Here is a 12,002-nt window from a genome sequence, read left to right as displayed (position 1 = left end):
TATTTTTTCAGACTGTAGTTTATTTTAAACTCAATCTATTCACTAGATTTAGTGGCAATAAAATCACAATGGTCAGAATTAAAAAGAATTTCAACATATAATAAAAATACAATTTTAACTACTGGGACATTTAGTTTTAGTACACATTAATAATAAATAATTTGATATCCTTTTTAAACGTTATTAGTTTTTTAAAAAAGGGGGATTTTTCTTTACAAGTGTGTCTTTGGCAGCAAGCAGATTTGTCTGTGACTGAAGAATGAATGAGGGGCATTAGGTTGTAATTAAATTGACCAATACCCTATACACAGCCTAAAAGTCAGATGCCTATATAAAGATTTTGGAACCTCAAGCTCTTTGTTTAGTTATGAATGGACCTATCCACTTTGCTATATTAATACTGAGATACCACCACAGAGAAGTTAAAATAAAAAAATAAAACATAACAGTTACATTCAAACATTACCAATATAAACACAAAGACAAGATACCATTAGTTCAATGTAAAAACCTTTTTAGACACTACCATCACTAAGACACACCAGCAAAGAAATAAAAGCAAAAATTTCTTTCCAAACAAAGTGATTGTATATTTATACAGTAGATTGCATTGTGCACTTCTTGGTGGATACAAACACAATCAGCAGGACATGTTTTCACAATGTTAGCATCTCACAATGTTAGCATCTCATAATGTTAGCATCTCACAATGTTAGCATCTCATAGTCAGCACTTGAATTGAAACAGTAAGAAAAAAAACAAGGAGGGTCGTATTAGAAGAATTTTTTTTTCCACTAATATTTTTGGGATGATCTTTTAAACATGGCAGCCACATAAATGGGTTCACACTCGCATAATAATTGAGCAACAATATACATTCATTTTGATTCAATGCTAAAATGTTAACACTACAGAGTACTTAAAACACTAGGAATAAAATATTTGAAAACAAAATTAATTCAAAATGCTTATTAAAAGTTACAGTGGAAATAGTAAATAAATTGTCTATGTCAATGAGAGCAAAACATTTTGAATGCATTGAAAGTCAATTGGTCTAACACAATGGTACATTATTGGTGGAAGTTTTCTGTTCTTTATCATGAAATACAAATTGATGGAACTAGGTCTTTGTTTTAGATGCTCTGTGTACACTAACTAGTTTGTTTAACCATGTAATGTTTAATAAAAAATAATTTTAAAACTCTATGCTCACTGTATCCTAACTACAAAAAATACACACTCTATACCACTTATTTAAAGGCATTGTGCTAATCATGAAATGACCATATTAGGCACTCATGTTAGGGCCAGCATATGGTTAAAAAGAATATATATAAACAGTATTTATTGCAAAAGTAAAATATAAACTACAAACTAGCTCAAGAATATGTTAGGCTGTATATATTGCACTTCTTGAAACAAAACAATATGTCCTCTCTATTGATTTATTCTTTTGTTCGCAGTCTTTTGTTTTAGTATTATTTTTGTGTACAAATATATTATTAGTACTATGTTACAGAAAAACAAAAGGATCAGGAGTTTTTACATTATGATCCATTAAAAAAAAAAATCCAAATGCTAATTAATGAATGATATTTACATTAAAATGACATGAGGTGTTGAACTAATTAAAAAGACACAGAATCCAAGTCAGAGTCTATCAGCATAAATGTTTCATCTTTACAGCCTGACTACAATATTTGTGCTCTGAATTAAATCAGACAATGTTAGTCCACTTAATCATTTCAATTAGAATACAAGCCAGTGTGAATGGAACTTATGCAGACCATTGATCAAGTCAACAAATGGGAGCTAATGAAAACCTGATAGTACATTTTTAGAGTAAGGACATAATTAAAGCTAAAGTAAATGAATTAAAAAAAACTTTAGCTTGATTTTAGGCACTACTGTAGAGATTAGAGCTTCTAAACCTAACAGACTTTGTAAAAAGTTTCACAAAACTTTAATAAACATACACAATAATGAATGATACAATCTGAATAATACAAAAGTACTTCTATATTTGGAAAAATTAGTTTAAAAGCAACAGGTATGAAAAAAAGTTTCACCAAAATAATAGATATTGCAATGAAACAATTCTCAATAAAACTGTACATAAGGAAGGATGAATGTTTTGTGTTTCACAGCACTTTAAAATTCAATGGAATAACAAAAATTGTTCAATACAATAATACTTTTATAGGTGGCAATAAAAAAAGACAAATGTCATTTATTGCAGAATTTATCATTCAAACTATATTGTTTTTATACTTGGACACACACAAAAAAAAGCAATATAAAAAAGCTTGTATTATGAAGAAAAAAAAAATATACACAGTTGAAAAAATTGACTAAGAAATGCTGTTACAGTGATGATTACATATCAGAGATATTCAAGTGTATAAACAGAGCATTAAATAAAGACCCTTGTGTTCTTCTCAAATGATCCACTCAAAATATTGACTTAAAACAAACTCAACTGATACAAATGAAAATAAAAAGCAGAGGATAAAAAATTCTGTATTAAAAAGTTATTCCATGTGTAAAATTGAACAATAAAAACAACTATTTACAGTATATTGCATTTGTACAAAGTATTCAAAACAAAATGTCAAGTGCTGTTCAAGTCTAAAAGGCACTGGAGGGTTGAGTATACAAGCAGCTTGTTAGTGTATAAATAAAAGAGTTCAAACAGGAAGACAATGAAGAACAAAGGTAGAGGATATTATGTCATTAAAAGGCTATAAACTGTTGGAAATTAATTTACAATAAAAAACACTGCCGTTGACAAATGGGAGATAAAAAAGGGGTCAGTGGTTTTAAGGCAAATGATTCAAAGGGACGAGAAACATCAACAAGAAACAATTTCTCATTGAACATGTTTTGTGTCAAGTTGGAAACTTGGTTGAATGCACCAGCAAACTGTTTACTGTTTCTATGCCTCACAGCATTGTGTGGTCCCCCAAAAATCAATTGTAGGTTATTTCCCAAACTGATTTCAGGTAGCAAGTACACCATTATGAATGCAATTGTAAGTGTCCTGGTTTACATGTTCTAGATTTCATCAAATTGAATGTTCTGAATTGCAATAGTCACACAAATTTAAGTGAGACAGTAACTGGTTGACACATTCTATGAGTACCATTAAGATAAAGATCATTTGTAAGCAAGCTTCCAGGTCCTTTAAAAAAACACAATTCGAAACAAATCTTGTAAATGGATTTTTCGCAAAATAAATTATTTAAAGCATTTTTCCATTTTAATTATATGCAGCTAAAATGAGTAAAATGAATTTTGTAAACATAACTTATTGCAGGCAAGAAAAAGTAGACTTGTCGATGTGGAACGCTTGAGTTAACAAAGCCACCAGACTCATGTAAATGTAAATTCTTTAGATAAAAACTTGCATAGATGTATGAAAATTATAAAAAGAAATTGTACAGAAAAGACATGTCATTAGAACAAAATTATAAAAGAAAAAAGGTTGAATTACTTAAATCAGTGATGCCCAACGTATTTCAACATGCGGGACATTTTATAATCCGACACTCGTGTCGAGGGCCACATGACCATAAAGATACAAAAACAAGATGAAATTGACTTTAAAGTATAAGAAACTTGGCTTGGCTACCTATAAAGGGGACTCGAGCTGCGTTGCGTTTACTGAGCACCTAAAAGGCAGCAGGTAAAAAGCTTCTCCGAGATACACCCCTCCTCCCACTAATCCACAAATGAGATTGGACCATAGCACTCTGAGCATGCTATTAGCATAAAAGTAGCGCTGTATAAAACCTATAGTTTATTTATTTATCTAGTATTTACATTTATTAATGACAAGTTTGAAGTATATTGTTGGAAGCTGGCTTCATTTCTCTACTTAGAATGTGAGCAACGTTGGAGCTTTACCACCGACTCATTGTTGTCTCTTTTTGGTAAATGCTCTCATACATTCTCCAATTTCTAGGCGTAACAAACTTTTAGTTACGTCTCAAACCAAGAATGTCGCCATATTGGTTTAATAGTGACGTTTAATGTTTTCTTATAAAAAAAATATGTTGGCTTATTATCATGTTCCACACAAAAAAAAAGTAAAGATCTGCCCACTTTTCCTGGTAGATTCTACATTACATCCAGAATCTTATTTTATAAACGCACAAATGTTAAAAGTCAGGTTACCAATACATCAGAGAAAAAGTAAGATCCTAACATAGGGAAAGATACATTGTTCAACTTATTTTTTTCTACAATTTATGTTGACATTTCGGCGGCCCAGATGAAACCATGTCGCTGGCCATGCAATTTGGGCATCAATGACTTAAATGATGCAACTGAGTGTGATTAAAAAATTTGATCACTTTCCATCAGACTCAAATACAAAATTATGCTTTCAAACCCGTAGGAACTTTAGCAGGGTGAAACACTAAAAGGTTAGCTATAAATAATTTTGCATACTGTATATATATTTCTATATTTATTATTTACTCAAAGGTAAAAAAACAACTAGATATGGTTAAAAAAATTTAATTGAAAACAAATCATCAAAGGAAAGCAAGCTCTACCAAATAATTGAATTTGTGATACAAAAACGCTGGTGGTTGCATGGGAATGGCCTGTAGTTAAATTTGTTTAAAGATATGAAACATTGTTTCAATGCATTTATTTTTATAGTTATTTTGTTCATTTTTTTTGTTCCATTCCAAGTCAAAAGGTCTTGATGTAAATAAATTAGTACAGTGATCTTGCTTTTAAAAAAAATATAGAATACAAATTTGCCTCTTTCTTCAATTTGTGTGAAGTAAATAGACATTGGTATCTTTCTTCAATTTGTTCTACGTAAAAGGAGTTGCTGCTGCTTCTGCTAGCATGTTGACCCATCTGGAAGAAAAGAAAACAAAAATGACAGCATACAAATGGTAGGGTTCAAGTCATAATGTTAGAACAGAATAAGCAATAACTAATTTACACTACACTGCGAGAAGAAAGCATGCAATAACTAGGACAAAGTAGATTTTGAATACAAGTATTTGAGATGTAGACAATGCTGGTAGCTTGTAAGTGCAAATAATTCACTCAATGTATAGAAAATTGAAAGAGAAAAAGTGTTTAGAAAACTTTCCCAGGCCAGAGACAAGGATACTAAACTCACTTGATTGTATCAGCCTCGTTGTCAGTTCTAAAGATTAGCCTTTGAGTTGTTTTTTCTGCTCTACTTTTAGAAACAGGTTGTTTGTTTTGGTGAGTCAGTTCAAACAATTGGTCAGCGTCTGCTCCTTCAAATGACTGAATGAAAAGAAATTTTAATTTATAACAAAAGTTGAAATAAAACAAACATTATAATGTGTTTCTTCTTCTTCATTGATAGTTTGACTTAAATTTGTGTCTTTTTCAGTTGTTTGAAACCAAGGAAAGTCTCAAGGTCTAAACGTCCTTAGTTTGTACTTTGGTCCAGCAGTCTTACCTTTTATATTGTATGTTAATTGTAGTTTCTTACAGTTGTTGACCTATGCATTAGTAAATCTTTTTTATTTTACACTATTTTTTATGGGGAAAATAATTTCTTTTTTATTAATCGGATCTCCACAGAATCCTGGAACTAATCAAGGTCAAGAACCAAGGTACCAGTGTATTTCATTTGAAAAGCTAATAAAATACATCAATGATCATTTTAAAAAACAAATTTTTATTAAAGTACACTTATAAGAGAGAAATACATTTGTTCAACATACATTAAATGATTTAAATAAACAAAACATATGGGACTAAAAACTAATGTCTGTATGAGTGGCAGTCTGCATGGTTCTGTAAGGTGGTGGTGGTTGTTATTAAGGTAATAGATAGAAGCACTCCACTACCTATAAAATGCTTTCAATGGCATGCCTCTCAAATAGCCTCTGACAACCAGTCCAACTCTGTCTTAGTTTTTGTAGTCATTACATAGAAAAACATGGGCCACATAAAAAAAATCTAAAAGCCTTCTTAATCTTTCACTATGTCTTATTATAAATGACAAGTAAGGATATTATAAAACTTTTTAAAAAATTATAAATGACAAGTGGGGATATTATTTAAACTGTCACTTTGCTTGTTTTTTGTTTCCCTCTGTCATGTCAAACTTTCATTAAGTAAGCCAATTTTACTTATAACTATAAAAGCACTTACCGTGGTTAGTCGTGTGACTTCATAACCCAGCAGTGGCATACTTTCCACAGCAGCCATGTCCTAAGTGAAGCAAAGAAAAGGTTAGACATTTGTATTAGATTTTTTAAGAATTGTAGATCATATTTCAATGTAACAAGAACAATATCAACAAAAAAATCAATTTCTTCTTTACGTTCAAATAATATAAAAAACTAAACATTCATATTTTAGTTGTAATGTAAAAATAATGAGACAAAAAAATTCCTAGTATGGATTAGGATTTCAAACCCTTGACATTGGGGTTATTAGCAAAGCTGTCATTGTCGGAAGTGGTCATGGATATAAGCACTCCTCTACGTATAAAATGCTTTCTAATTGCATGCGTCTCAGATACTGATAGCCTCTGACAACCAGTCTAACTCCTGGCCTTCATGTGTGGCTCAGATATTGAGTCCAGCAGAACTGTTTTCACTAACAGGAGAAGGGGTGAAGGCGATTAACAGTTGCCTAAGCCAGTAAGCTTCGCGCAGGAGGGGCTCGTTAGCCATGGCTGGCTACCCACCTAGGAGAAGGAAAACGCTGAATTCAAACCTATGCTGCCTTCCAGCTATACCCAATCACTGGAAAGGTTTCGGGAGTCAACACTGAGGAAGAATTAGGAGCTGGCTGCCCTTAGGCAGTTTGCAGCATCCAGTGCTATATCCTGGCTGCAAATCTGCTGACACCAAACTGTATCGGCACTTGCCATTCCATTGTATAGATCAGCTGCGTGGAGAGGGGAGAACTGATGTGTGGGCAACATCATTCTGACAACAGCTAATGACCAGGGAAATGAGATGATCCATAGTGGCTTCAAGACTGAAGGAGGCCATATCACATCAACTTAGCTATCAAGCCATATTTCTATGTCTGACATAAATGACTTGATTTTTTACTTGAGACTTTGACTTGTGTCTTCCAATCAATAGCCACCAACCTTCCACCTTTTGACTAAGAAAAAAAGTGTGAGCTAATAGTAGGAATTAAAAAAAGAAAAATGTAGCTGAGTTAAAAAAAAAAGAATCTAAATAATTCCTACCTCACTAGCCTTGTAAGTGTACAACACTTTGCCTTTTAACACAAACCAAAGCTTCTTCCACTTGCGTGATTTATAAGCTCGAAGATAGCCACTTATATCTGAGCCTTCATCATTAGCCTGAACCTTAAAAATGGATAAATTGGAGAACTAGGTTATTATAAGCTCTAAAAAAAATAACTAAAAAAATCTACTTCTATGTCATTAGCAACTAAATATCAGAGATCTAGGTAAAAAAAAGAAATAGAAAAGAAGAAGAACAAATTCAGCAGAACTAACTACTAGTAAATATTAAGTTCAAAACTGTTTATAGCAAGCATAGCCTCAAGCACCCGTGAAGCTCACTTATATACAGTCAGACTTGAACACACTATTTCTTTTAATCACTATTTTAAGGGCAAAAGTATCTCAGTGTTAAAAATAAATTAAGTTGACATCAACAAAATCAATCCCTAGTTCATTTAAACAACTACAAGTGAAAGAATTTAGCTTCTAGACCACTTAAATCTTCAATTTAGCTTGATTTGCTTTAAGAGTACAGAGCAGCTTTCAATTTAGTCCATATACAAAAAAAAATTAAGAAAAGAGAAAAATAAAAAAGTTACTTCTTTGAGAACAGAAGGTCTGCTGGGTGTGTTAGCCTTCCTGTTACTGACTCTAATTTTCTGGAATCTTTGCAGAAGCTCATTTAGATTTTGTACAGTGGGGTCATGTTGAGGTGCTACTTCTATTGTGATGGCATCAGTGCTGTCTAAGGAGGTGGGTGAGCCTGGACTGTCTGATGGCTGGGACAGTGACAACCTAGTACTATGCACTTTTCTTTGTTCTATCTCCTTCTCCAGAGCTATGATTGAATAAACATACAGACACATTACAGTTGGCAACAATAAGAACAAAATAAAAGCGAACTGTTAATGAAATGGATACATGAAAACAAAGATTGTAGTTTAGAAGAATGTTGTGTTTTTTTTTACAGAGATTTGAAAATGATTAGGAAGAGAGGGAGGGCAGTGATGTTCTAAGGGTGGCGCCAGGCACCAGAGGCAAGAAGCCCTATTCCAATCATGTAAACATATTTGCTAAGAAAAACTGGAAACTTGTATTATAATAACAGACCTTTTCTACAACTTTGTTTTAACCCTCATGGACCCCAGTGTTGGAGCTCACAGTGTTTAAAAAGTTTTTCTTGTGTCTAGGATTCTCACCCCAATTTATGCAAATTTTATTTAATTTAACTACAGATAATATATTGAAACCAGTTTATTACCTTCCTTCAATGTGTCAAAACATTTATCACAGACTCTAGCAGGTTTATCTTTCAGGTAACGCAGTGGTGCCTTGTTGTCAGAGCACTGGGAGCAGACAATCTAGATTGAAGATATAAACAATACTTTTAACAAGTCTCATTCTTTTCAGCTATGTGGTGGTTCTAACATTCTAAATGGTAAAAGTTACGCACTACCCTAGAAAAATCTTTTACGAAATTATTTACAAGATGTTGAGCAAAAGAGGTAAACCAAAAAAAAAAAAAAAAGAAAGAAAAAATATAAAAGTAAAAAAAAAAATCATATAAGGAAACAAAAGAATAATAACAAAGAAGAAAAGAAAAAAAAAGAAAGAAAAAAAAAGGATAAAAAAAAAATACAACAACATTAAAAGAGCACAAAAGAAGATGACAAACAATCATAATCAACACTTTCCCTGTGACCCTTTATTTAGTGGAATGCTCTGCAGATTTTTTGTTTGTTTTGTTTAACAATTGGCAGTTTTTAAAACACTTCTTCTAAAAAAAAATTTGAAATCTAATTTTTCCCCCTATTAATAATGAATAATTTAAAATGGAAATATTATTATTCAATAATGGTTGTCAATGTGATATGAAAGTTGAATTTGAAACTGTACCCTGCCACAAGATCGACAGTGATGTCTCCTCCACGTCAGGGTGAACTCTACGAGACACAGCATGCACATGGTGACCCTGCCATCGGGAACCCACAGAGGGGCTTTGGACCCCAATACAAAGTCTTTATCATGTAGAGACGTCTAGATTCAAACCAAAGTTATTCAGGAAATAATAAGATTGATCATATAAAATTTATAATATAATATAATAATATATTTTGAATAAATTGGGTCTTGACATCTTTCAGTTTAATTTGATTGCAATGAAAAATGATTTAAGACATTTTGAAATATTTAACTCTTTGGCTCCGGAATTAATTCTGAATTATTTGCCACTTTTGGACGGAATTAATTTTTCCGCCATTTCAGAGTGCGCTACTTTGCTTCGATATAACTTGTATAACTTTTTAATTTATTATTGGAAAATAATAAACTTGATATAGAATTAAAGAGAAATGGATGCTCTTTCCATTTCTTATGTTTTCTAGTTTGCAAATTATGTTGTTTTTGTAATTTTGGGTTTTGAATATAAAAATTAAAAATGAAAAACTCACCAACTGACATTGAAAATATCCATCCAAGTGCATGTTTAAAGAAATTTATTGTTCAAATTGAATTGAAATAGCTTTTTTTCTCATTTTTATCCATTTGTTTACAGAACACCACAGAAGAAACAGCAATAGATGCAAAAAATAATAAACTGGAACTAATAATCCAATGTCACTACTTTAACGAAAAAGCCCATAAAAAAAAGCAACACGCTTGGAACAAAACACTTTTACCCTAAAACTAGTCTAACTGTACAGCATATATATATTTATAGTATTTTCTTCTTAAGTTCTTCATGTACTTAGTATATAAATATTCCTTCTAGTTGTGATATTCATGGAAGCAGTCAATATGAATGTGTGGGTTCGACTCCCATCCAGCGCAAACATAAACCGTTCTCCCTGACCCAAAGTGTTTACATACTCTGTCTTTCTTTATAGTTATAGGTCTCCATTCTATGAAAATGGATCTTATTCTAGCAGGGGTGTTCCATTTAATCCTATGGTCAGCAGAGCTATTTATTTTGCTAACAAGACTATCAACAATGTGATTGTCAATGAAAAAAACATTCCATCTCAATAGATGCAGTGCTGACTAAGTCTAGGTTGACAATCCAATTTCTTGGTGGAATAAATCTGAAATTGTTCTGTTTCAGTGCCTAGATAATAGATCTAGAGATCTACATCTATCTGATTAGATTTAGATAATGTAGAGACAGCTAAACTAGTTCTAGATCTACATTGAACATTAGCTTGGGGTGGAGCTGTTTCATCAGCTGATAAACTTCATCATTACTAGACCTAGGCTTAGTCTAGACCTATAAATTAATTTACCAGATCTAGATCTATAAAATTTGATTTATCAATATCACCATCAGATGAAACAAAACCACTGTCATCTGAATTCTTATACTTCTTTATCAAAGAAATATTTAGATCTACAAAGTTTATATGGCCTTGGTTGAAGCTCCATGTTAAAAAAAACACGCACACAGAAATAATAAATGTCATCTCTCTACAAACTTCGTACAAAATAAAAACACGTTAAATGAAGGAAATTCCGGATGTTTAGCAAAGGGAAATTATTCTAGATAAACAATTAAGCAATAAAAAACAAGAATCGGAGAAATGGAAACGAAAAAAATAAATTTGAAATAGCCGATGCCCCCAGCGTTGGTCCGACTTTTTTCCCCTTTTTTAAAATCAACGCCCTGTGCGTTGTGCGGAGCCAAAGAGTTAAATTAAAGCATTTCTGATAAATTGAAAATAAAATATTTTTATATATACTTTTCCTTGATTTCATACCAAACTCACAATTAAATATTTAGAAAATTTAAAAAAAGCTATGTAGATTAAAAGATAGCATGATGCTGTAAGGTGAGTGAGAAAAAAAGCTTATTCAGACAGAAAGCTACTTATAATTTAATTAACTTGCATTACAAATTTTAAAAAGTTGAAATAAAAAAGACAATACCAACTGACTGTATTAATTAGAATTCTATCATCTGTGTAGTATTTGATTAAAATATCTGGATGACAAGTTACCTGAGGGCCAGGCTTGAAGGCCTCAAAAGTGTGATGCTTTTTGGCATTGGTGTCTATAGCTGTTTGTAGAGCAGTTACCCATTCCTCTTTCTCTTTGGATGAACTGTGAACATATAAAGAGGCATCATGCACCATATAATGTTTAGTTGAGAATATTTTGACATTACTTACATCTATAAAAACTACAAACAACAATAAATAAATAAATAAACAAATGCATCAGTGTCTAATAAAGTATTGGCCAAGTCAGCAGGCTTATGGTTTCAGGAAAGTCATCTCCAAGAAAAGCTTAATAGTAAAATAGATCATTACAGATCAAGAACAAATACTTTGACACACTCCAATATTGCAGATTTTAATTAAACACTTAAAACATGAAAGTAAAAACTAACCTTGCACTGAGTGTGAAAGAACGCTGGACACAGATAATGTTGAATTCAAACTTGTACACTTCTAGCTTAGGTGAACTAACCTGTTCAATAAAATAGACAAAGACACAATTTCATTCATCAGCATCATAACATTTTTAAAAAATATGTTAAAATATAAATATGGATGGCCTCTGTAAGAGACAGTTGAAGAGCTATCACAAAGACTGCAAGACACACCCCTGAGACTCAAAGAAAAGCCCTTGTAGATGACAGTTATGTGAAAAAATATTCAGGATGCAACTGGGTTTGTGTAGTCATATGAAACACTCCACACATCCTTAATCTTTGGAAACAAAGCTATTGCCATGATTAATGAACTGATAATATATACTTTTGATGTGGTGCATTGCTTGTTGCTAACAG

At 32.0% G+C, this 12,002-nt stretch overlaps 1 protein-coding gene across 1 annotated transcript in view; it reads right to left on the bottom strand.

Moving 5' to 3' along the window:
* Positions 1-497: 497 nt before the first annotated feature.
* LOC106054179 (uncharacterized) overlaps positions 498-12,002 on the bottom strand; it is a 30,744-nt gene continuing 19,239 nt past the window's right edge. The window contains exons 16-24 of the mRNA XM_056025345.1: positions 11,601-11,680; positions 11,209-11,311; positions 9,116-9,256; positions 8,481-8,580; positions 7,819-8,057; positions 7,217-7,339; positions 6,160-6,219; positions 5,147-5,280; positions 498-4,875 (exon numbers count right to left, since the gene is read on the bottom strand). Of these exons, the coding sequence (XP_055881320.1) occupies positions 4,830-4,875; positions 5,147-5,280; positions 6,160-6,219; positions 7,217-7,339; positions 7,819-8,057; positions 8,481-8,580; positions 9,116-9,256; positions 11,209-11,311; positions 11,601-11,680 (1,026 nt within the window). The 3' untranslated portion in view covers positions 498-4,829. The remainder of the gene's footprint in view (positions 4,876-5,146; positions 5,281-6,159; positions 6,220-7,216; positions 7,340-7,818; positions 8,058-8,480; positions 8,581-9,115; positions 9,257-11,208; positions 11,312-11,600; positions 11,681-12,002) is intronic.

Source organism: Biomphalaria glabrata, chromosome 4 (assembly GCF_947242115.1).
Source record: "Biomphalaria glabrata chromosome 4, xgBioGlab47.1, whole genome shotgun sequence".
Taxonomy (NCBI): Eukaryota; Metazoa; Mollusca; class Gastropoda; family Planorbidae; genus Biomphalaria; species Biomphalaria glabrata.
Note: the sequence above shows the minus strand (reverse complement) of the source record. Positions and strands in the feature narration are given on the sequence as shown.